Source organism: Engystomops pustulosus, chromosome 1 (assembly GCF_040894005.1).
Source record: "Engystomops pustulosus chromosome 1, aEngPut4.maternal, whole genome shotgun sequence".
Taxonomy (NCBI): domain Eukaryota; kingdom Metazoa; phylum Chordata; class Amphibia; order Anura; family Leptodactylidae; genus Engystomops; species Engystomops pustulosus.
Genome location: NC_092411.1, coordinates 166,425,605 through 166,452,882, shown reverse-complemented (window position 1 = coordinate 166,452,882; position 27,278 = coordinate 166,425,605). Strand labels below are relative to the sequence as shown.

Here is a 27,278-nt window from a genome sequence, read left to right as displayed (position 1 = left end):
ACGGGGAACGCGGGGAAGGTGAGGGGGAGGTGGAGGAGAGCAGCGGACCATACTTACATAGGTCCCCGCTACCGGAGACAGCAGATCTCCCGCTGGAGATCTGCTGTCTCCGGTAGCGGGGACCTATGTAAGTATGGTCCGCTGCCCTGTGCCCAGCGCCATACATAGGGCGCACCGGACTATAAGGCGCACTTTGGATTTCCACGGAAATCCAATGCTTTTAAGTGCGCCTTATAGTCCGGAAAATACGGTATTATAAATGGAGTAGATGGCTCAAGCACTTTGGAGTATGCATTACAGGCTCGAAGATTGGTGTGAGGATTTTTTTTTTTTTTTTCCCCTTCCCTCTTTCTTCCCCTTTCCTCTTTCTTCCCGGGTATTTCTATGCTCTCGTCCTTTCGATAGGAGGGTGGAGGATAAGGGGTTTTCGGGGTGTTGTTTGGGAATGATGACACATGTGTAAACATGCTACGGAAGATATTTTTTGGCTTCTCTCCATTCTTTGTTGTGGTTTAGGGAAGTTGGTTAATAAAACTGATAGCTATATCATTAATTAGAATAAGCTATAAAGTATAATAGAATATAATTGATAGTATGTAGCCTGCTGTTATGGGTATTTTTCTAAGTAAGGTATGGGAAAAAGTTTCTGTACTTTGTTGTGTATATATTTTGTATTGTTAAATCTTTATTTAACAATACAAAATATATACACAACAAAGTACAGAAACTTTTTAAACATTAAAAAAAAAAATCCTTATTATTTAGTTTGATAGCTCAGTTTTATTAGTTCCTGGTTGTCTCCTGACTTACTGGAACCCCCTGAATTGCATCTGGCCTCCAGTGGCGTAGCTACAAACCTGTGCCATGTGATATCCTCCCCATCTTGGTTAGGTCTTAGGCTATATTCACACTGCCGTTGCCCGCCCGTACCGTAGCGGGCAACGGCAGTGCACGGGGAGAGGAGGAGGAGGTGAGCGCAGCTCAACCCCGCCCCTCTCCATAGGAAGTAATGGCGCACGGCGCCGTACTACGGGTAAAGATAGGACGGGTCCTATCTTTTTCCCAGGTACGGAGCGGTATGGAGGACGTATATCGGCCGTATATACGTCCTCCATACGTTGGTGTGAATGTAGCCTTTGACTACATCCTGCCCTCAAGGTGTCGTACCTGGTATGGAGGGGACACTAAAAAGCTTATATTCTACACTGATATCCGCCTTGGAAACCCACTTACGGCAGACCCACTAATCCCCTGATGGCCCTGGTGGTATGTACACTGTTGTTTTTTGTAATTCAATTAAGGCCACGCTGAAACAATGTTTTTGCTTTGCATTTTGAAACTCATTGGAAATCAGGCAAAATATATCCTTACTAATGCAAATGAGTTTTCAGTTGCCTTTTTTTCCTGTTGTATTGAAATACACAGAGTGAGCACTACATTAGGTCGTGTTCACAATTTGCTATTACATTGCCTTTTGAAACTCAATTCAAGTGCATCCAGAATAACTTCTCTTAGTAGCAACAAGTGTTTTGTCATGTTAAAAAATCTCATATTTAGGTGTAAACACATCTGTGAACATAAACATATCTTGTGAACAGCATTCTTTATAATATGTGCTTCCCCAATCTATCTTTCATATTGTTTCTGTCTAGTATTATGGCTACCTCAGTCTAACACACTCGGGGTGGCCCCTCTCATCTCCTCCACACACAGTGGCCCCTCTCATCTCCTCCACACACAGTGGCCCCTCTCATCTCCTCCACACACAGTGGCCCCTCTCATCTCCTCCACACACAGTGGCCCCTCTCATCTCCTCCACACACAGTGGCCCCTCTCATCTCCTCCGCACACGGTGGCCCCTCTCATCTCCTCCGCACACGGTGGCCCCTCTCATCTCCTCCGCACACGGTGGCCCCTCTCATCTCCTCCGCACACGGTGGCCCCTCTCATCTCCTCCGCACACGGTGGCCCCTCTCATCTCCTCCGCACACGGTGGCCCCTCTCATCTCCTCCGCACACGGTGGCCCCTCTCATCTCCTCCGCACACGGTGGCCCCTCTCATCTCCTCCGCACACGGTGGCCCCTCTCATCTCCTCCGCACACGGTGGCCCCTCTCATCTCCTCCGCACACGGTGGCCCCTCTCATCTCCTCCGCACACGGTGGCCCCTCTCATCTCCTCCGCACACGCTGGCCCCTCACATCTCCTCCGCACACGCTGGCCCCTCACATCTCCTCCGCACACGCTGGCCCCTCTCATCTCCTCCGCACACGCTGGCCCCTCTCATCTCCTCCGCACACGCTGGCCCCTCTCATCTCCTCCTCACACGCTGGTCCCTCTCATCTCCTCCTCACACGCTGGCCCCTCTCATCTCCTCCGCACACGGTGGCCCCTCTCATCTCCTCCGCACACGGTGGCCCCTCTCATCTCCTCCGCACACGGTGTCCCCTCTCATCTCCTCCGCACACGGTGGCCCCTCTCATCTCCTCCGCACACGGTGGCCCCTCTCATCTCCTCCGCACACGGTGGCCCCTCTCATCTCCTCCGCACACGCTGGCCCCTCACATCTCCTCCGCACACGCTGGCCCATCTCATCTCCTCCGCACACGCTGGCCCCTCTCATCTCCTCCTCACACGCTGGCCCCTCTCATCTCCTCCTCACACGCTGGCCCCTCTCATCTCCACCTCACACGCTTGCCCCTCTCATCTCCACCTCACACGCTTGCCCCTCTCATCTCCTCCTCACACGGTGGGCCCCTCTCATCTCCTCCTCACACGGTGTGATGGTGGGTATCGGGCCCACAAGCCAGTCCAACACTCCACTCTCCTCGAGAGCAGAATAGTCCTTGAAAGCAATACCTTTAAACTTTTTCATCTGTTTTCTTTTTTTTCTTAGGTTTTCTGGTGTTACAGAAGAGGATCTTGTGAACACTAGTATCAACATTAGAGATGTTCAGGCTGTCTTACTAAGTATGTTCAGCTGTGATTCAATATTAATTGGACATAGCTTGGAAAGCGACCTTATTGCATTGAAGGTAAGGAAATCTGCCTTCAACTGCACTTATAAATGTGTTGTGATAGTGGTAGTAGGAGAAGTGCATGCCATATGTGGAGGAGGTAGTAGTGCATGCAATTTTAGAACTTGCTACTGAAACAACTAACCTTCTAAGCAAATGTAAAATTATGGAAATGAAGAGAAGACAAAAAAAGTTGGGGTATGACTTTCTTTTCAAATTTTTCCTAAATTGTTGAATTATTACCTCCAAACAACCCAACCAATCAACACAATTATACTTATATAAATTACAATATGTCAAAATCAGTTAGACAAGTTAAAATGTTTACACAACATTGTTTCACGACACGAAACAATGGTCAGATTAAAAAAAAAAAAAAGGAAAAAGGCTGCTTCTTAATATACAAACTGGCTGCGTCCTTAAGGGGTTAAGAAATCTGACATATCTCTCTCGATAAGTGTTTATAACTTTGAAATGCTTTAACATATTCAGATAATTTTGTGATTGTTTTCTCGTGACGTATTGTACTTAAAGTTGTTGAAAAATTTACGTTTAGTAATGAAAAAAAATCGAAATTCTCAAAAAAAATTTGAAAAATCCTCTATTTTCAAAGTTCAAAATGTTTAAGTTATTTGGGTGGTTTCACTTTCAAACATTTACAGAATGTCTGCTTAATATATGAATGTCTTTTTGTGTTTTTTTTATTTGTCCTCCCATTTTTCTTGGATGTTTTGTAGCTTAGAACCTTGGGTGTGATCAGTGTTCAATTGACTTTGAGAGGCTTAACTAATGGTAAAACCCCATTATGGAAACTGCACCCCTTAATGTATCTAAAACAACTTTCCATAAGTTTGTAAACCATTTAGAAATTTTGCAGGGTCTGATCACAATTTTGCAGAATAAAAACCATATAAAATCTTTTAGGATCAACATATTTTCAGAGGCATAATTTGGTTATCTTTTTCTCATTTTGAGGGAATGTCACTTTTGGTTTGTTTTGTTTTGTGAAGGGATTTGAGGAAATACATCTTTTTCTTCACATTTTTTAGTTAGTTTTTTTTCTCGGCATTCATCATATTGGTCTATTTTGCTTTACATTTATTGAACAGATTTAACCCCTTCCAGACATTTGACATAATAGTACTGCATGGATGGAGGTGAGTTCCCACATTATGCAGTACTATTACGTCAAGCTTCTGGTACATTCCCTATGCACATCTAATAAGGTACAAAAAACACAAAATCACCAATAAAAAACCCCTACATATTTTGTATTGCCACATCCGTAACAATCTTTACGATAAATAAAAAACATTACTGCATTCACCTAGCAGGTCCAATAAAAACAAAACCCGAAAAACATTCTTACCCCTTGTCTTTGTTCTTGTAAGTATGTAAACCTGTTTGGGTTGTAGTTCTTCGTTAATATCAAATGGCCTGTAAGCTATGTCTTGCATTATACCTACTGTGACCTATGTGCCCTTCCACTTGGAACATCATGGAATTGGCCAACTTTTTGGAACATTTTTGTGAAGGGATTTAATGAAAAATGCTGTTAAAAACTGTTTTAACCCCTGTAAAGCAATTAAAGGGTAATCAAACTTCATAAAAATTTTTTTCATGCATTGAAGGTATAGTTTCTATAATGGGGTAATTTATGGGGTTATTTAGGCCTCTCAAAGTGACTTGAAATCTGAGCATGTCCCTCAAAAGCATGATTTAGCATTTTTTATGAAAATGTAAAAATAGCACCTAAAGTTGAAAGCCCCATAACATCCTACAAAAATGAGAGGATTCATAAAAAACATGTCAAAATACAGCAGACATTCAGTAAATGTTAGTTATCAAGTTATTTTGCTGTTATGTGTCGAAAAAGTAGAACATTTAAAATTTTGACATTTGATAATTTTTCCAAATTTTCACCAAATATCAATTCTTTTCATTAAAAAATGCAAAACATACCGCAAAAAATTTTCAACTAACATAAAGTAGAAAGTGTCACAAAATAACTTTCAAAATAAGTTGGAAATGTCATGCGTTAAGCATTTATTGGAAGTTACATGGTACAATATACACGTCATTTACAACCTTAAAACAATAATACAATGAGGTTCCAAGTTTAAGGGCACATAGGCCAGAGTAGGTGTAATGCAAGACATAGCTTACAGGCCATTTGATATTAACCACGAACTACAACCTAAAGAGGTTTAGAGACGTACAAGAACACAGTAGGGGTAAGAGTGGGAAAGAACAGTAGGTCACAGGAAAAGATAAGTTGGAAATGTTAAAGCATTCCAAGTTATAACCACTTTTAGTGACACATGTCATATTTGAAAGGAAACCATGTCAGGAAGGTGAAAACTGGCTTCTGTGTGCTTCTGGATCCTAAATCCCATTACACTCGGCGAACATGCTTGACTTCAGCGTGCCAGGAGTTAACTCCCACAATCCGAGTTAGCTTTGTTTGTGGGTAATACAGGGGGGGTCATCTGGTGCTTGTGGCTGTGGCTTCGCTCTTCACTTCCCGCAGTGCAGTACTATATCCCCAATTTGCAGGAAGGGGCTAAAGAGATTATCCTACCTAAATAATTTACCCCATTTTTAAAAGTTGCAGTGGCTTGACATCCATTATTGGCAGTTATAATCTCAGTTTAACCCCTTGATGCCAATGCCTTTTTTCCCTTTTGAGTTCTTTTTTTGCCCCCTACCTTTCAAAATCCATAACTTTTTTTTACGTGAATGGAGCAGCATGAGGCCTAGTATGGTATACATAACTCTTACCCTATATGTTAAAGAGGACCTATCAACACCTCTTACATGTTGCGATGAGCATACTAATCGGCGGCTACACAGATTCAAGGGCACTTTAAATTTTCTTTCTAGCCCCCACGCTTGTGTAGAAAAAATGAAAAAAGTTTACAGCGGCACTGCATAAAAAAATAATAAAGATGGGTGCACGCACTAACGGGTCGGCCAGATCCCCCAGTCCATAAGAAAATAGAAAAAATAGGCGGCACTCCAATTTTGTGGGAAAAATTCAAGTGGTTTTTATTCCCAAGTCGCTACGTTTCAGCCTCATCCGAAGCCTTTCACAAGCCCCACGCTTGTGTAGCTATCAGTCCTAGTAGTCCAATAAACATTTATTGGAAAGTACAAGACAAGTCATACAAAGAACATTATCCGAACAATCCAAAAACATGGTATTGTGGCGGTTACATGGTGTAGTAACTTGTATCGCTGAACTATGTGCCTTATGAGGCATGAGAATTGTAAAGCTTGAAATAGGTGGATTGCGACTGGCAGTTCAATATTGCCTTAAGAGAAATCTCTGGACAATCCAAAGGCACCAACATGGCCTCATAGCAATTACATAATGAATAAACTTGTACCGCTAATCTTTCTGCCTGGTAGGGCATGAGATTGTATAGCCTGAGCTGCAGCAAACAGTTCAGAGTTAAAGACAGTCTCAAGAGTTCAGAGTTACCTTTAGAAATGTATAATGCCTAAGAAATAAAACAAGTAACAAACACATTTTCATTCACTCAACCAAGCATACGACAATTAAATCAAGAAGAAAGTAAAGTTATGGTACATCGGGATCAGAATAGACAACCAAGGGAAACTATATTAAAGTAAAGGGTATTCAGAGAGGATGAAAAGTGTATGTGGTTTAAGGAGCCTCCCCAGACAGAGAAGGCAGGTGAGTCTTTGAAGGTCAGCCAGGTATACCATGTGGAGTAGAACCCTGTTACTCTACCCTCATCTATTGCCTTAAGCTCTTCCATCCTTTGAATGTGAGTCATAGCGACCACCCAGTCGGTTCTCGATGGGGCCGCGGTCGACCCCCAATGTCTGGGAACAATCTGGCGTGTAGCAACAAGAAAGTGCCTCAGCATGCCTTTTTTAATCTTTGAGATGGGACCAGATAATGCGGAGAGCAGAGCCTGTTCTGTAGTAAAAGTCAAATTAGACTTTGTTAAAGCATTATATAGATGGTTGACAGAGGGGTACAATTAAAGGACAGCTCCACCATATATGCACCATTGTTCCAACATTCATCTCACACCGCCAGCATTGATCCGAGACCTGGGGGTATATTTGTTTCAACCTTACCTGAGTACGGTACCAGCATGAAAGAATTCTAAAATTGAGCTCTTGCAATCTTCAAGGTGAGGATAAAACATGCGTCAGTGAGTAAACTGTGTCCCATTGTTCTGGAGTTAGTTCTTTACCAATGGCTGATTACCATTCCCTGGCGTAGTACAATCTTGTATCTCCAGTCTCCCTTGCCAAAAAGACTCCGTATAGTAGCGAAATGGTACGTGTGATTGGGACTTTAGTGAGGGAGAGTTCCTCAAATGTTGTAAGAGAGAAGTTTAATGTCGAAATCGGCGCTAATGTAGAGACAAAATTTTGCAGCTGATAGTATCTCTGACGAAAGAAACCTGACCCAAGCCCAAAAAAGAACTAACTTGGAGCCCTGGTGTAAACTGAGGGTTGCCCAACAGAGGGGTCATGGGACCTGGGACAGCAACTATTCCCAGCTTAAGCGCAAATTTCCTCCAGATTTGTAGCAATCTTTTCAATATGAAGGAAAGCAGGAGAGACAGAAGCGTGGTGGATTGAGGAAGCCAAAAGAAGCCCAGTGCATGAGGGGAGGAAAGGTTCAGTTCTGAACCTTGTCTCCTTTATGATGAAAAAGGTCTAAAATACAAGTTCCAATGGCGGCTCTATAGTGGTATAGTCTGGAAGTCCCGCTCCGCCCGAGCTTTTAGGCCTTGTTAAGAGGCTCCTCCGTATGCGGGAAGCGGCATCTCGACAAATGAATTGGCGTGATAGTTTGTGGAGAGTCGTAAAAAAAACACGTGGGATGTCCATGGGTACAGTTTGAAACAGATATAATAGCCGAGAAAGAATATCCATTTTTAAAACATTAATCCTCCCAAACCATGACAGACCTAAGCCCCTCCATTTAGTTAAGTCAGTGGTGATGGATTTTAGCAGTGGTTCGTAGTTGGGCGAGTATAAGCTACCAGGATCTGAAGAAATCTGCACTCCCAGGTATTTAATGGAGTTGTTAGCCCACCTAAAGGGAAAGATTGAGGTTAAGCGTACTGTTTCCTCCTGCGAAAGAGAGATATTTAATAGCTCTGATTTCTGTAAATTAACTTTGAAGTTACTTAATTTACCGAAGGTGTCGAATTCTTTTAAAATTGAAGGGAGTGATATTTGTGGATTGGTCACATACAGCAACAGATCGTCCGCATGAAGAGACATCTTGTGGTGTATGTGTTCAACCTGAAGCCCCTTGATATCTTGATTATTTCTTAATGCTATGGCCAGGGACTCCATCACCAGAATGTACAGGAAGGGAGACAGAGGGCATCCCTGTCTAGTCTTATTGGAGATTGAGAATGGCAGAGACAATGAACAATTCACTTTGACCCTTGCAGTAGATCTATGATACAGAGCCATGATTTTCTCCCTCATTCGAGAGCCTAGACCAATGAAGCGCAAAGTGGATTCTAGAAACCCCCAATGTACGCGATCGAATGCTTTTTCAGCGACTATGGAAAGCAAGCACATCAGAGTACCAGATGGTTTTGACCTTTCAATTAAAGATACAGTTTTAATGGTATTATCCCTGGCTTTCCTCCCTGGGACAAATCCAACTTGTTCCTGATGTATTAAAGAGGGAATGTAAGGTTGGAGTCGTAAGGCCAGTAGCTTGGAGTATATCTTAGTGTCTATATTCAGCAAGGAAATTGGCCTAAAGTTACCACAATGTGTTTGGTTTTTTACCAGATTTGGGAATTACAGTGATATACGCCTGTAGGGCTTGATCTGGGAATGGGCATCTCTCTGAGACCGAGTTGAAGGCCTTGGTTAGCAGGGGTAGTAGTTCGGATTTGATTGATTATAGAATCTGGCTGTGAAACCATCTGGGCCTGGGCTTTTACCAGATTTTAGATTTTTAATGACTAGTGCCACCTCTTCCTCCGAGAAGTTATTCTCCAAGGCCTCAGCTTCCTCAACCGGGATTTTTGGAAGTGAGTTTGATTCCAAATATGCCTCTATCAGTGGAGTACTTGGAGCGGGAGGGCTAGATCTCTGGTCTTTTATATTGTATAGGTCAGAGTAAAATTCGGAGAACTCATCTAGGATCTGGTATTCTTTGTAAACCAATCCTTTGGTCGGGGAATTTATGGAGAAAATATGTGTGGTCGGGGAACGGGGATGTATTGTTTTCGCTAACCAGGCTCCACACTTATCACCATATTCAAAAACCCCTTGTGTATGCATTCCCTAGCACATTTATATTTCTGGTCTAGAATGGAAAGAATTTCCTGGCGTAATGAGGCTATTTCAGCCTACAGAGTCTCTGACGGAATGGTTTTATTAATGCACTCCTTATCCCCCAGAGAGCACAGCGTTGTTTTAAGTTTTCAAATTCAGAGAAGGAATGGACGGCACTCGCCAATCTTCAATAAAAAATCTTCTTGCTCTTTATTTCACATTACAGAAGCAAAGACATACTCACAACTGTGCATGCAAGGGAGGGTGAGTGCCGTCCATTCCTTCTCTGAATTTGAATACTGTACCACTGACTGTTCAGGACACGAACACCACCTACTCGACATAAGTCACTACAAGCAGGACACTACACAGGACATTATCTTGTGATGGTCTTTTATTATTTTTTATTTGCCTGAAAGAGTTCTCAGAGGAGACACTAGGTGGTGCTGTTGCCTTTGTTGAATATGTTGTTTTAAGTGTGTGAGCCCTCTTACGCTTCAACCTGGACCCACGGGACATGAAAATCTTTTGTATTTTATGTTTTGCCTCTTCCCACACACATTTGGGAGGAGTGGCCTCCGATTCGATTCCTCTACTGCACTAACCCTAATTACCAACTTAACCTCTTCCGCGCATAAAGGATCATCTAAAAGGTGATCATTAAGGCGCCATGAACCCTTGCGAACCGGACAAGGGGACCCATCCAAGGAACCAAAGACCGGGGCGTGGTCTGACCACAAAAATGTGTCTATGGAGCATCGGGGAAGCATGTAAAGTAGCCTGTGAGAAAGGAATATATGATCAAGTCTATGGTAAGTGTTGTTTGCTAGAGAATGGTAACTATATTCCTTGACGGAAGGATGTAGTGTGCGCCACATGTCAACTAGATGCAGAGCTCATAACTCTGCTTTCAGCCTTCGTCTTTTGGCAAGGGAGACAGATGTCCTACCCACAGTAGTGTCCAAATCTACGTCCATCACCATGTTAAAGTCACCACCCAGAATTATATTTGAACCGTCTTTGAAGTCCGCCAGCAAGCGAAGTATTGACACATTTCAAAGGATACCTGGTTAGAATTGGGAAAATATGCATTAGTAAATATGAAGCCTCGCAAGTGAATTTTCAGAAACATAAATCTGCCCTCTGGATCAAATTTGGAGACTATTAGCATGAATTGTAGGGACTTGTGAAATGCTACAGATACCCCCCAACCTTACGCTCAGGATGTGGACAATGGTACCATTGTTCATTGGGCAGGTAGGTAGTGCATTGGCTCCAAAACGAGAGAAGGAGATACCCAAGGCTGGGAAAAAAAGGAGAGGTTAGAGGGGAAAGGTAGGTGGGGGAAAGGGAACAGAAAGATGACAAGCAATCAAAAATCAATCCAAAACAAAATACAAAGAGCAGTAGGGGTGAGGACAAGACAAATTACAGGCAATCAGTTTGTCTAGTCTAATTTGGGGTGCAATATAATTACACGCGTATAACTTGTTATACACGTAACCCCTGAGGGAGATGTCTAGCTAAGGAGGGGAATCACAAGATCTATAGACCCATCTTAGTAGCTGTTTCTGAGTTATCAAAGTAAGTATTAAAATGAGAACGTATCCAGCACAAGTGAACATTTGGACCCATTACAAATAAGGAAAGGTGAATAGTAAATAACCATATTGGAATAAACAAACTGTTCAAACTTCTCATGACTGTAGCGTGGCCAGTAGTGTTTGGTGAATAGATTACTATCTATTGGCGCAACTCTAGTCATAAGACCATATATGAGAGCATCAGGTATATCAAGGAGACATCCAGCAGGTTGCAATAGACTCAGTTACTGATTATCTTAAAGATGGACATCCCTCAGTGTCTGCGATGCTGGGTGTGGCTGAGCTGCATGGCCTCTTTGGCCCCTGCGACCCCTTTGTCATGGAGGTCTGGCTGGAAGCAGAGGGCATGGCGCGGCTCCCCCCAATCCCGCAGGGATGGGGAGCCTTGGCCATTCAGTGACGACGGGAGCTGGAAAACCTAGAACTTCGAAGAGGCCCGGGACATCCGCTGGATGCTGCAAGGTGTATCTCCCGTCTGCATGACGAATATGTAAACAGAATGGAAACCACCATGGTATGTTTCTGCTTCTCCTCAATTCCTCCGGGAATGACTTAAGTGCTTTACGTTTAAGCAAAGTGAGGCATGATAGATCTGGAAGCAGTTGCAAACCCGTGCCTTGGAAAACAACCTCTCCAGCTTCTCTGGCCTTAGACATTATGGCGTCTTTTATTTGATATTTATGGACTCTGCAAATTACATCCCTCGGTGGATCCTGGGCGGCTGGTTTGGCTTGCAGGGAACGATGTGCCCTGTCCAGTTCCAGATGTGTTTATGCCGGAACCTCCAAAAGAGAGTTGACGTTTTGCTGCAGAATAGTGTGTAGACAGGCGTTTTCCACTGTTTCTGGTAAGCCCCAGATTCTGATGTTATAACGCTGTTATTTGTTCTCCGTATCATCCAACTGGTCAGCTAGAAATGGAAGCTAAAAGGTATGCACAGTCAACAGAATGTGATCATCTACACGATTGGTAAGGGTAGAAGAACTATCCTCTAAAGTGGAGACTCTAGTGGCCACTCTTTGAACATCCTTTCGCACCACCCCAATTTCTGCAGCATATGACTGCTCTAATCTGGCCACGTAACTTTCCATGTCCTCCCTAGTGGGAATAGAGCGGAGATGTGTACAGAGAGCTCGTAATTCTGCTGAGGCTACTAATTCTTGAGTCAGCAGAGCTGGTGTGTATTCGTTTGCCTGTCTTGATTGCAGCCGCTGAGATGAAGTTGATGAGCCACCTGAAACGGGGGACATGGATAGATTTGCTCCTTCAGGATCCTGGGAGCCATTAGGTGGAATGGAGGCAGATGGGAAAAAAACGCCACTGGGGAGCTTTGAATTGGTGTGGAGGGCCATTCCCCTTCTTGTGAAGGCACGTCTAGTCACCGCCATAGCCAGGCCATGCCCCTTAATCTATGTTTATTTACAGAGGAGCTAGGGCTGGAGGCGTTATGCAAATCTTCTCTCATACTGTCCAGTCAGTGGCAGGCAATGTCCAAGAAGCTACTCTGAACAGTAGTGAGCTGAGATTTTTTTCCCCTGTGTTCATCTAGAGTTAATTCCGCTAATATTCTGTTGACATTGCGCAAATATAAAACCTGGCAGTGGCATTTGTGGTGTCTGCATTGTGTTTACATGGCATTTACATTTAAGTGGTGTCACATTGTGTTTACGCTTATGTCATGCTTGCGTCGCGTTTACACTTACATTTACATAGTGTTTGTGTTTACTTTGAGTTTACATGCGTTTGCATCTCATTTATGTTGCATTTCCGTTTTACATGATGTCTGCATGACACTGTTTATGTGGCATTCACGTTTGATTTGCTCTTATGTGGCATTTTCATTTATGTTGCGTTTGTGTCATGTTTATGCTCACACAGCGTTTGATTCGCTTGTTTGTGGTGTTTGTGTTTGTTGCATTCACACTTGCGCAACAGTCGCATCAAGCTTATGTAACATTTGCATCACAATTACCGTATATACTCGTGTATAAGCCGAGTTTTTCAGCACAAAAAATGTGCTGAAAAACGTCCCCTCGGCTTATACACGAGTCAATACGTGTAAAAAATAATTAAAAATGGACTAAAAAAAAAATAAACTATTTACTCACCCCGATCATCGCGGCTCCTCTTCTGGCTTCCCGGCATCTCTTCTTGCTTCCGCGCTGTCTTCTGTCTGCTTTAACATCGCGCTGGGCGCCGCCATTGTTCTTCTCCCGTGCGGCGCCTAGTATGACATCAGCAGCGGCGCGTCATACTAGGCGCCGCTTTGGAGAGAACAGTTGCGGCGCCCAACGCCATGTTAAAGAAGACAGAAGACGGCGCGGAAGCAAGAAGAGGAGCTGGGAAGCCAGAAGAGGAGCCGCGATGACATCGGGGGAGCAGCGCTGCGCATCGGGACCACCGGAGGGTGAGTAAATAGTTTGTTTTTTTTTTTTTAATTCTGGGCTGACTGTATACTACTGGGGGCATGCTGTATATTACTGGGGGGCAGGCTGGGGTGGCTGTATACTACTGGGGGCATGCTGTATACTACTGGGGGCAGGCTGGGGTGGCTGTATACAACTGGGGGCAGGCTGGGGTGGCTGTATACAACTGGGGGCAGGCTGGGGTGGCTGTATACAACTGGGGGCAGGCTGGGGTGGCTGTATACTACTGGGGGCAGGCTGGGGTGGCTGTATACTACTGGGGGTAGGCTGTATACTACTGGGGGCAGGCTGGGTCAGGCTGTATACTACTGGGGGCAGGCTGTATATTAGGGGTCTCGGCTTATACTCGGGTCGGCTTATACTCGAGTATATATGGTATGTGGCGTTTGCATCGTGTTTATGCTTACGTGACCTTTTGGCGCGCTTGCCTTGCCTTTACGCTTACATTGCATTTGCACTTACATTGTGTTTTGTGCCACGATTATGTATATGCTTAAGTTTTCATTGCATTTACATTGTGTCTCGTTGCGCTTTTTGCAGTGTTTGCGTTTGTCACATTTATGCTTACTCATTTGTGTCCTGTTTGCATTTATGTTGTGTTTTCATCGCATTTACACTCGAGTTTGCGTTTGTCATCTTTACACTTACGTTTACACAGCATTTGCATTTGTTGCATATGCATCGTGTTTACGCTTATGTGGCATTTGCAGTTATGTCCTTTTACCCTTTTTTACACAGTGTTTGCATTTGTCATGTTTGCTGTGTTTCGCATTTGCATTTGTCACATTTGTATTTTACGTGGCGTTTGTATGTTGCATTCACATTAACGTCGTATTGACGTTGCATTTCTCTTGAATTGCATTTGTGTTTACACCTGTGTGACGTTTTCATTTACATGGCCTTAACATTATGTGTGTATTGCACTTGCATCACTTTTGCCTTTACAATGTGTATGCATTTATAATGGACTCACATTTCCATTGCATTTGCATCCCAGTTACCGTATATACTCGTGTATAAGCCGAGTTTTTCAGCACAAAAAATGTGCTGAAAAACGTCCCCTCGGCTTATACACGAGTCAATACTTAATATATATACTTAAAAAATATTTAAAAAATAATAAACTTATATACTCACCCTCCGGTGGCCCCGACGTGCAGCGCTGCTCCCCCGATGTCCGTGCGGGTCCTCTTCTGGCTTCCGCGGCCGTCTTCTTGCTTCTCTAACTTCGCGCCCGGTGCCGCCATTGTTTTTCTTCCAGGCGGCGCCTAGTATGACGTCAGCAGCGGCGCGTCATACTAGGCGCCGTCCGCGGGAGAGCAATGGCGGCGCCCGGCACGAAGTTAGAGAAGCAAGAAGACGGCCGCGGAAGCCAGAAGAGGACCCGAGCGGACATCGGGGGAGCAGCGCTGCGCGTCGGGGCCACCGGAGGGTGAGTATATAAGTTTTTTTTTTTTTTTTTTTTTTTTTAACGCTGGGCAAGCTGTATACTACTGGGGGCAGACTGGGCAGTGCTGTATACTACTGGGGGCTGTGCTGTATACTTCTGGGGGCTGTGCTGTATCATACTCGAGCTGTGCTGTATACTACTGGGGGCTGTGCTGTATACTACTGGGGGCTGTGCTGTATACTACTGGGGGCTGTGCTGTATACTACTGGGGGCTGTGCTGCATACTACTGGGGGCTGTGCTGCATACTACTGGGGGCTGTGCTGCATACTACTGGGGGCTGTGCTGCATACTACTGGGGGCTGTGCTGCATACTACTGGGGGCTGTGCTGCATACTACTGGGGGCTGTGCTGCATACTACTGGGGGCTGTGCTGTATACTACTGGGGGCTGTGCTGTATACTACTGGGGGCAGGCTGGCTACATACTGGGGGGGGGGGTCTGTGACCAATGCATTTCCCTACCTCGGCTTATACTCGAGTCAATAGGTTTTCCCAGTTTTTGATGGTAAAATTAAGGGTCTCGGCTTATACTTGGGTCGGCTTATACTCGAGTATATACGGTACATCCAATTTGTAACATTGCATTTTGGCAAATACAATGTAAGTGCAATGTTAATTGAATATTAGCAGAATGCTAACAAAATGTATGAATGCAGCATCTAGAGCATAGAGAGCCCCAGCTCCTCCTCTCTGACCAAACATAGATTACAATGGTCAGATAATGGGACTGATACCTGCGACACTGGTGCTAGAAAGAAAATTCAAAGTGCCCCTGTAGCAGCCCCTACAGAATGGTATGCTAATCCACATGTGTGAGGAGGTAAAAACTCCTCTTTAATGGTTATGTTTGGATATTTTGGGATGCTAAGATGGCATGCTGTCAAAATATAATAGGTTGTGCAGTATAGAAAAGTTGTGGGCTTCAAAAAATTATAAACCATATGCTGGAGATGTGGCAGGGAACATATCTGGTGGTCTTGCCATGGGGTGAGAAGTCTGTGGGAAGCGGTTTTTGCACTCTACAATAAACTATGGTTGGACGCGGTTGTACCGCTTCCAGAAATTGGGCTACTATCTATGATTCCTGGCTCCATCTCTGCAATAAAAAAAGGATTTCTGAGACACTGCATTTCCGCTACTCATCAGATTATTCCCAGACTTTGGAAGTCAAGTCTAAGTCCTTCAAGGGCCCAGTGGGCAGAGGCCTTGAACCATATCATGAGAATGGAGGAGATGAGAGCCATAGAGGGACTGGCAGAGTCCCAGATGGATAGGTATACCAAGGTCTGGTCCCCCCTGGATTGACTTCCGGAGTTCGACAGAATTTGCCTCTTGGATAGAAACAAGTGGTGGATGATCTGGTCTAATTAAGAAGTTTCTTTTATTCTTCTTACCTTTCCCTTGCACCCGGTGTGTTTCTCCCCTCCCTCCCTACCTTCCCTATTCCTTTGTATACCCCCATGTGTTTTCCTTCGGTTCCCTGTGTTGTAAATGTTTAATTTGGTTAGTGTTGTTAATATTTCTTTAGTAGCAACTTAGACTTGTTCTCAAGTTCCTTTATACATTCACTAAAGGAGTCAGCCTTCATTTTGACATTGATATCGCTTTGAGCATAATGTGGACTGTCTTTTACAACCCGGCTGTAATACTGGATACACTAACTTGTGTCTATATGCTTTAAAGCCTGTATACTGAAACTCTGTTCTGACTCATTGACAATTCCATGCTTATTGCTACTTACTATTTTCAATAAAGTTTATTGAACAGAAAAAATGATAAACCGAAGAAACAGTTCTTTAGAAGTAATCCAGCTCACCCTTTCCTCTTGGAGCACACATTCCACAGGTAACGGCGGGTGCACAAAAGATCATCTGAAGTTGGACCAAAGATGGCAAATGAAGAGTTCTACTGCACCAGCATGGTTTTTACTAAATAAAGAAGCACATATACAACTTAACGAGGCTAAGTGTGCTGAATTTTCCACTCTTCGTTCAAAATGCGTTTTAATTGGTAAAACGGATGCGTTTTCAAAAAATGTGTTTTTTAACACATGCGTTTTTTAATGGACTGCTAAAAAACAGGCCAGCTACATGTGGCATATTGAACCCCTTTTTGGGCCAAGGGTGATGGCACACGTGGCGTTTTGAACCCGTTTTTGGCCTGTTTTTAAGCAGTCCATCAAAAAATACATGTGTTAAAAACCGCATGCGTTTTGGAAAAATGTATGCATTTTTTGAAAACGCATCCGTTTTTGACAGGTTTGACCAATTATCTAAATCCAAACTGGTCAAAAACGGATGCATTTTCAAAAAAATGCATGCATTTTTCAAAACCGCATGCCTTTTTTTGACGGACTGCTTAACCCCTTCCCGACATTTGACGTACTATTACTGCATGGCGGGAGGTGCGTTCCCGCAAAATGCAGTAATAGTACGTCAAGCTTCTGGCGCCAGCTCCTGAACACAAGTGCATAAGAAACCTCGTTAACCCCTAGGCGCACCAGGACGTTATAGTACGTCCCCGGGGCTACATGCTAAGCGCACGGGGACGTGCTATAACGTCCTGCTTCTGGCACCGGCTCACGAACGAAGCCGGCACCAGAAGCAGCGGCTGTCAACTGTCTATCACAGCTGACAGCCTGCGCTAACACCCGCGATCGTAGCCGACTCCGATTGCGGTTGTTAACCCCTTACACGCCGCGGTCAAGTATAAAAAAACACAAAAAGCCCCCCGCATATTTGGTATTGCCGCGTCCGTAACAATCTGTATAATAAAACAGAATCGTTAGTGGACCCGCACGGTAAACACCAGAGGAAAAAAAAACGCAAAAACTTTCCGAAACAAGATCATTTTTAATTAATACCCTATAAAAAAAAGCTCTAAAAAGTGATTTAAAAAATGTTATGCACTCTAAAAAAAGCCCACTCAAAAGAGCAACTCTTCTCGCAAAAAATAAGCCCTTAACCAGATTTGTCAGCCGAAAAATAAAAAAGTTATGCATATGAAAACGTGATGCTAAAATGAACAAGATTTTGTCCAAATTTAGTTTTTATTCAGTAAAAATGGGAAAAAATAAAAAAATCTATATAAATGAGGTATTTTTGTAATCGTGGCGACCCATAGAATTAAAATAATATACTATTTTTATGGTATGGTTAACGATAAAAAAAAAACACAAACCTTTTCCTAAAAATTGATGATTTTCATTTCCTCTACCAACAAAGAGTTAATCAAATCTCACCAATTAGCTATAGATGCCCCCAAAATTACCTACCAAAATTACCTACCAAAAGAAATAAGCCTCTATAGGTCCATATTAAGAAAAGAAGAAAATTATAGCCTGTAGAATGTGACATAGCAAATCTTATCTGGATGGTGCCTCCTTCTCTTCTATGCCCAGCCGTGCGCCCATACAGCAGGTTACCACTACATATAGAGTATCGGTGTACTCGGGAGGAATTGGATATCAAACTTTTGTGGAGCCTTTTTTCATTGAATCCATTGTAAATGTTTAATTTTCCACCCAAAATGAGTGTTTTGTGAAAAAATATTACAATTTGCAGACTGCACCTCCATTTTTTTAACCTCTATAAAACTCATAAAGGGTTAACAAACGTCTTAAAAGTGGTTTTTCACTTTTAACCCGTAGGGGTTAATGGTATGACACTTATACAAATGTAGACACGGTATAGATAGATAATGCTGGTTGCAGTCAAAAAAATGGTCATAGCAAAAATGAAAAATACAAAAGCAACGTAAAGGAGCATAGGGACCATTTTAACCCCTTAATGACCGCCCTATCGGGAATCTACGTCGGTCATTAAGGGTACTTCTTCTGACGCGACGCCTTTCTACGCCGCCACGTCAGAAGAAGATTTCGGGGCATATCTGGTCACTATAGTGCCGATGTCGGGCTGTGATATCACAGCCCAGACCCGGCACTAACACCCGGGATCGGAAAAACTCTGATCCTGGGTGTTTAACCCCTTACACGCCGCGGTCAAGTATGACCCATGTGGATTGAACCCCCCGGTGTGCTTACCGGAGGATCCGATCCCTCCTGCCCAGGGTCCAGCGAATGACCCGAGGCTTCCGGCTCCTCTTCTCGCCGGGTTCTGCCTTCCTGGCAGGACCCGGCTGTATGTAACTGAGTATGCGCAGCATGCTCAGTTACTTACACTATACACTGCAATACAAGTGTATTGCAGTGTAGAGGCTTGAATAAGTGATCGGATGATCGCTTGTTCAAGCCAAAATTTGGAAAATGTATGAAAGTTTAAAAAAAAAAAATTTAATCATTTTATAATAATTAAATAAATAAAATAAAGTCCCATAATCTCCCCAGTTACACATATAATGCAAATACAGTATATAAAGCACAAAAACACACGAAAAATGTACATATTTGGTATCACCGCGTCCGTATTAATCTGTACAATAAATCTAAATCAATAATGAACCCGCTCGGTGAACGACGAAAAAAAAACTACGAAAAAATATACAATTTTTCATCAAAAAGTGATTAAAAAAAAGCTATGTTCCCTAATATGATACGACTGAATAGAACAACTCTTTTCGCAAAAAATAAGCCCTCAACCAGATCTGAAAACAGAAAGATACAAAAGTTATGACCCTGAAAAGTTGTCAATAGTAAAAACAATGCGATTTTCTCCAATATTGGTTTTGCTCAGTAAAATTGAGCAAAGATAAGAAAAACGATATAAATGAGGTATCACCGTAATCGTAGTGAACCAGAGACTAAAGATAAAATATTATTTTTTAAAAAAGTGCTAAAAATCCAAAATAAAAATTGATGATTTTGTTTGTGTCACCCTTGAAATAGTTAATAAAATCTCATGAATAAGCTATAGACCCCCAAAATGAATTATCTATACATTGTATCTCACCACGCAAATAATAAGCCCTCATATGTTCGCATTACCAAAAAAAATTAAAATTTATAGCTTGTACAATGTGACAATACAAATCTGCTGTGAGTAGCGCTGCTTTGATCCTATGCTTGGCCGTGCGCCCATACAGCAGTTTACCACCAAGTATGGGGTATCAGTACACTCGGGAGAAATTGGGCATTAGACATTGCAGAGCGTTTCATCATTTTATTTATTATGAAACTGTCAGTTTTGGCCTAAATTTATGTATTTTTCAACAAAATTCAAAAGTTTCTAAATCGCAGGTCCATATTGTTTTAACCCATGTGAAACACTTAAAGGGTTAATAGACTCAATAGAAGTTGCTTTACATACATTGAGGGGTGAAGTTTCTATAGTGGGGTAATTTTTGGGGTTTTATTATCATATAGGCCTTACAAAGTCACTTGAAAGCTGAGTTGTCCCTCAAAATGTGAGTTTTAGCAATTTTTATGAAAATGAGAAAAATCGCACCTAAAGTTCTGCGCCTCATAACATCGTAGAAAAATGACAGGACGCATAAAATATCATCCCAACATAAAGAAGACATTCCGAAAATGTTAATTATAGAGCTTTTTGGGTAGTTTTGTTTCCTGTCTGGAAATTATTTACAAAAATTGTAATTACACAAATGGTACTGGGTAAGAGAAGCCTGAATCACTATGAACTATATAAGGAAAATACAAATCGTGATTTAAAACTTAGCTTTTACTGAAATGGTTAAAGATAAACAAACAGTAATATGGCTTCAAGGTAAATTGTGTGAACGCATGGTACCCATCTGAAAAAGAAAGACAATACAGGTGTGAACCTGGTGGCCCCCTTTGTGAGGTTCAAAGATGTATATGAGTCTGGAAATAAAAGGGAAAGCTCACCTTTGTGGGCTACACATCTTGTAATGTCAATGATCCATATCTACACTCTGGTCTCCGGATGCTCATCCGTTATGATGCCGAGAAAGTATCAGTAAGATGGTTACGAGCACCTTATGTCCATACAGAGTGTAGAGAAAATAAAGAATAAGGGTGATGTGACTGTTGGCGTTAGAGGCAAGGGTCAGAATGGCTTGATTTCTCCCTGTTAATGCCCTATATCCAAGGTCTAGAACACCCTGATGACCTAACCTCGGGGTTGTGGCCCTAAATGGCCACAGCCCCGACCGGAACCTTACCCTAGGTAGCTGGCCCTTTTATCGGACCTAGTCTATAGGTATAGTCCCAGTCAAGATGCAAGTAAGTGCAAAAATTGTAGTAGATAGTCTTATAGATAAAGTAAAGAATATGTCAAAGGGCTTTTGCGCAACCAAATCCCGACAGGGCCTGTTTCACCCTTTTGGGCTCATCAGGGGATAGTTAGGTTCGCCTTTAGGAAACCCTAATGAAAAACAACAGTATAACCGACATATATTAAAATGTGCATGGCTATAAAAAGTGTAGGTGGTAAAATGTAATCCAGTGAATACATCTTCTTACCTTGCACTAATGAATGGTGCAGGAATTATGAAGATATCCTTAATAAGGAAAGAGGTTGATCTGTAACCACAATAGATGTCAATATGAACTTCCCAAACCGGGAGTAAATGTGCAATGATCTCAAATGGTGGATGTCCTACCTTAAGGAAAGATGGTTAGGTGCTGAAGCGCTGCGGGGGTGCAGATGAACACAGCCCCGTTCGCAGCTGACAACCAGTGAGTCCTCTCTGCGCTGGCGTGCGACATAAACTTTAAAGCGCGCCGCGTGTATGGGATCCCGCCCCCAACGCTCCTCCCACCAGACCGGTCCCACTCCGTATTGGTTGGTGTGGCCGGTGGCGGGCTGGGCGTGCGCATGCCCGGAAGTGGAGAGCGCTGGGTACGCCTCCACATTGGTGCCCGCCCCAGGGCCCGAACGCGCATGCCGAAAGCAATGCACGGAGGATCACCGGGGCGCACACCCCGCGCACGCGCAGAGGCGTCCACCGAAGTCAGATGGGGAGGGCAAAAACGATGCCCCTACCGGACAGTGGCGGACGTCTCTGGGGACGGGGCAACACGCGGATAAAATGGGTGATAATGTGCGCTAAGGAATCCCTATATAGTAATGGGAATCCTGAGGTATCGGACAAATAAATTGTAAAATTACAAATATGCACTTGTCCCAATGATTAGCGAGTGGGGATTTAGAAATCGGGGCCAAGATACCAAGAAGAAAATAGAGGCTAGTAGAGGTAAAATAGTGAGTATTGTGGTACTAAAGTGCTTGGTAAAGTTGTATCCACAAAAAAGTTTTATATCAAAAGTCAGTAAAATAAGTCAAGTCATAGAAAGCAGGCAAAACTCAATTGTTCATTAAGTCCTTGTGGGGACTCTGTCTTGAGTTTAAAGATCCATTGAGATTCTTTTTGTCTCAAAATCCGGTCCCAGTCTCCTCCTCGTTCTGGGGGTTTAACTAGGTCGATACCCACAAAAGTGAGTCCCTTAATACTTCCCCTATGTCTCTCTTGTATGTGCCTGGCAAGGGGTTTATCCCGGTTATGTTTAATGTCACCCAGATGGTCCCCTACTCTGCGACGGAATTCACGGTAAGTTTTGCCCACATTCTGTAGTCCACATAGACAAGTGGCTAGATGCACCCCCGCAGCGCTTCAGCACCTAACCATCTTTCCTTAAGGTAGGACATCCACCATTTGAGATCATTGCACATTTACTCCCGGTTTGGAAAGTTCATATTGACATCTATTGTGGTTACAGATCAACCTCTTTCCTTATTAAGGATATCTTAATAATTCCTGCACCATTCATTAGTGCAAGGTAAGAAGATGTATTCACTGGATTACATTTTACCACCTACACTTTTTATAGCCATGCACATTTTAATATATGTCGGTTATACTGTTGTTTTTCATTAGGGTTTCCTAAAGGTGAACCTAACTATCCCCTGATGAGCCCAAAAGGGTGAAACAGGCCCTGTCGGGATTTGGTTGCGCAAAAGCCCTTTGACATATTCTTTACTTTATCTATAAGACTATCTACTATAGATAGGTTAGGTCATCAGGGTGTTCTAAACCTTGGATATAGGGCATTAACAGGGAGAGTGCAAGCCATTCTGACCCTTGCCTCTAACGCCAACAGTCACATCACCCTTATTCTTTATTTTCTCTACACTCTGTATGGACATAAGGTGCTCGTAACCATCTTACTGATACTTTCTCGGCATCATAACGGAAGAGCATCCGAAGACCAGAGTGTAGATATGGATCATTGACATTACAAGATGTGTAGCCCACAAAGGTGAGCTTTCCCTTTTATTTCCAGACTCATATACATCTTTGAACCTCACAAAGGGGGCCACCAGGTTCACACCTGTATTGTCTTTCTTTTTCAGATGGGTACCATGCGTTCACACAATTTACCTTGAAGCCATATTACTGTTTATCTTTAACCATTTCAGTAAAAGCTAAGTTTTAAATCAAGATTCGTATTTTCCTGTCTGGAAAGCAGAACATTTCAAACTTGGAAAATGAAGAATTTTTAGAAACTTTTGCCAAATTTTCACTTTTTTTCAGAACGAAATGCAAAACTTATGACTTAAATTTAGAACTAACATGAAGTACAGTGTGTCACGAGAAAACATTCTCAAAATCACCTCGATATGTTAAAGCGTTCCGAAGTTCTAACCAATAATCATGATACATGTCAGATTTGAAAAATCGAGTCTTGTCATTGAGCTGAAAACTAGTGTCGGTGATAAGGGGTTAAGAAGAATAGCACTCTTTTTATTCCAATCCTAGCTGTTTGTTATCCATATTTTAGGTTTTCATTGAAAGAAAAACATTTCTTATTTTCACTGTCCAATGTTACTATATCCTGTGATGGGTAAGTGGGTAAAATGCTCCCTAAATTTCTATAGAAATACTGCAGTTTCACATGATTTATTACATTTGTCAGTGAAATTGAAAAGTGAATCTTTTTACAATTAAATGTGCCCAATATTTTTACTTTTCTTACATGGGTTGTTACATAGTTTTCTTTTTTTTTTTTGTATGGTTTGGGTTGTATATTTCTTTATCTATGGCAACGGTTCTCAACCTGTGGGGGTTAAACAACCAAAACACAGGGGTCGCCTAAAGCCATCGGAACCATGATTTTATTGCGTTTTTGCCACGAATCACAGCAAAAATGTGATAAAACAGTTGTGCATTATACCCACACTAGTTTCTGCGGGACCTTGAATGACATCATTCAAGGTCTCTCTGCAGGGGTCGCTAAAGCAGCTGTATTTCTATACAGAAATACAGCTCCTATAGCCTGCCAGCTAAAGGACCTGTGATGATATAATCACATACAGCAGGGCTGCTGACAGTGAAGAGGGGTGTTTATAGTAGTTAGTAGTTATAAATTTGTACATAGGGGGTAGTATGATAGTAGTTATAAACTTGTACATAGGGGGTAGTATGATAGTAGTTATAAATTTGTACATTGGGGGTAGTATGATAGTAGTTATATTCTTGTACATAGGGGGCAGTATTAAAGTAATTATATTCTTGTACATAGGGGGCAGTATTATAGTAGTCATATTCTTGTACATACAGTTAGGGCCAGAAATATTTGGACAGTGACACAAGTTTTGTTATTTTAGCTGTTTACAAAAACATGTTCAGAAATACAATTATATATATAATATGGGCTGAAAGTGCACACTCCCAGCTGCAATATGAGAGTTTCCACATCCAAATCGGAGAAAGGGTTTAGGAATCATAGCTTTGTAATGCATAGCCTCCTCTTTTTCAAGGGACCAAAAGTAATTGGACAATGGACTCTAAGGGCTGCAATTAACTCTGAAGGCGTCTCCCTCGCTAACCTGTAATCAATGAAGTAGTTAAAAGGTCTGGGGTTGATTCCAGATGTGTGGTTTTGGAAGCTGTTGGTGTGACCAGACAACATGCGGTCAATGGAACTCTCAATTGAGGTGAAGCAGAACATCCTGAGGCTGAAAAAAAAGAAAAAATCCATCAGAGAGATGGCAGACATGCTTGGAGTAGCAAAATCAACAGTCGGGTACATTCTGAGAAAAAAGGAATTGACTGGTGAGCTTGGGAACTCAAAAAGGCCTGGGCATCCAAGGATGACATTCTGTCTTGCGGTTGCGGTTGTCTTGATTCAAGCAAGAACATCCAGAAACTCTCTCTGTTTAATAACCTCCTCTTGACATCGCCCCCTCTGATTTTCTTATGTATCCTTTCAATCCCTTTCCATTTAAATCCTGTAGTACTTTTAGCGTGTTTCTCCCTAAAGTGACGGGATGCTGCTGACACGTTCACGGAGGTATTATATATGTCTGATAGATGTCAACGAATTCTCACTTTCAACGGGCCAGATGTATGCACTTCATACTGCTTCTCACATAAAAAGCATTCCACAATGTAAACACAATTGCTACTATTACAGTTGATATATGTTTTGATATCATATGATTTCTTAGTGGTACATGACGTAAATGTTTTCCCACTATCTATGTATTCACATGCAGTGCATCTTAAATGTCCGCATTTGTAATTACCCGGATAATTCAACCAAGTGGATTGTGTGGTGGATTTCTCGCTGAGAAACAGGGAAGGGGATAATTGGACACTCAGAGAGGGCGCTCTCTTAGAGACAATTTTTACCCCTTCCAATAAAATAGGTTCTTACTTGTGGTCCTGTTGTAAAATTGGGATACTCCGTTTAATTATGTTAGCAATTTTCCTAAACTGGTTGCTATATGTGGTATAAAACATTAGGTAATTTTTTACATCTGATATCTGGAGTTCTGCATGTTGTAGTAAGGAGTTTTGTGTTATTCTTGCGATTCTTGTAGCCCTGTAAATGTCATTCCTTTTATACTTTCTTTGTTAAAGTCTATCAATCAACTGTTCTTTATGTACCTCAAAATCTGAAGAGCTCCTCCTATTGGGTCATAAATATATTTGCAAGGGAGGGGGAAAAATGGCCCCCATCGGGGCCCCCTCCACTTGCAAATAAAAGCTGTTGTCCAACATGAAAAAATTATATTTGATTAGGAACTCAACAGCCATTAGGAGGAATTCCTTGAGTTGACTACTGTATGTACTGTATCTCTGTAAGTGTTTACTTAGATAGTACAACCCTAGCTCATGGGGAATAGAGGAATACAAGGCTGTAACATCGCACGTAGCCCATCCGTAGCCATCTTTCTATTCCATATTTTCCATTTTCTGAAGTAAATGTTTAGTGTCTTGTATAAAACTAGGGGAGACCCTTGTTAAGGGTTGTAGAAAGTGGTCAACCCATTCCCCTAGTTTTTCTCCCAAACTCCCAATACCAGCCACAATGGGTCACAAGTACGAAAAATGGGCATGGTTTTGCAGGTTGAGAGACATATGCTAACATTTATGGAAGTGCTGATCTCTGAGGTTATTATTTTTACATTTTTATATTGATGGTTGTATCGCAATTTTTAGGGTTAATTACTGAATGTCTTGTTCTCCTTACAATGCAAGCAGTAATATTAGGCAAAATTAATAAACTAATTAACATAGTTTTACATGAGGTTCAAAAAACGCTATCATGAACCAGCACCATTTCAGTTGATGATTTGTTTGGCATATTGCAGCACATCTTCATTGAAACCAATAATCCTGAGCTAAAATACATTTGAGGGTTGTGTGTTTTTTTTTTCCCCAGTTTATGGCATGTTATTCATGTAACTTATTATGCATTTGACCGCAGTCTTAATACATGTAAAGTGCTCCTTTAATAAATGCTGCTTGTTATTTTCTTTTAAGCTTATTCATCCCACTGTAGTGGATACAGCAGTTGTCTTCCCTCACCGCCTTGGACTGCCATATAAGCGAGCACTTCGTTCATTAATGGCTGATTATCTAAAGCGTATTATCCAAGACAGTGGTAAGTTCCATACTGTTCATATTAAAATCAGTATGCTTCCAGTAATTTTCACTATTGACTATTTCACCATTAAGCACTTACAGTAGTATCTCTTTTCAGATTAGCTTCTTCCTTTTGTACCCACCACTCTTCAAAAACTTCTTGTGACATGTCACACTTCTCATCCATTAGACATGTCTCTACATAGTACCTGTGTTTTTGCCTCCTTTGAGAGCTTCAGCCTTAACCTGTATCCCCATGCTGCAATTTGCATCTCCACGCAACTTTGTTTCTCCTTCCTTAAGTCTGTCTGTAATGGCAGCTTCCAGTGTGTTTTTTTTTTTTCCCTCAATCGGTCTCATTGAAAGAAACAAGGGAGGTCGGGGGGCAGGATGAGTCATCATCACCTGCCGCAGGTCCCTCCTATTTATGATTGTCCAGAAATGTAAAGAAACATCCTACAGTGCACAGAGTCTGCACACAGCAATTAAGGAAGCATGATGATGAATGACTTGGTGAACATTCAGGGAATTTTATTAAGGCAGTAAAGGCACATAGGCAATTTATGTTAAAGAGTGGCCAAACCCTTTAAGGGATATTTGTTTTTATTTTTAAATAGACATTGAAATGGGGATATTTAATAAGTCTGAATGAGGTCTGTGAATCAAAGTGATAT

General features: G+C 42.3%; 1 protein-coding gene across 5 annotated transcripts in view; it reads left to right on the top strand.

Moving 5' to 3' along the window:
• Positions 1–27,278, top strand: part of REXO1 (RNA exonuclease 1 homolog) — a 559,659-nt gene that overhangs the window by 492,187 nt on the left and 40,194 nt on the right. For 4 of the 5 annotated variants that reach the window (XM_072113777.1, XM_072113787.1, XM_072113768.1 and 1 more), the window contains 2 exons: positions 2,896–3,034; positions 26,503–26,623. In XM_072113777.1, the coding sequence (XP_071969878.1) occupies positions 2,896–3,034; positions 26,503–26,623 (260 nt within the window). The remainder of the gene's footprint in view (positions 1–2,895; positions 3,035–26,502; positions 26,624–27,278) is intronic. The other variant, XM_072113796.1, reaches the window with a different exon arrangement.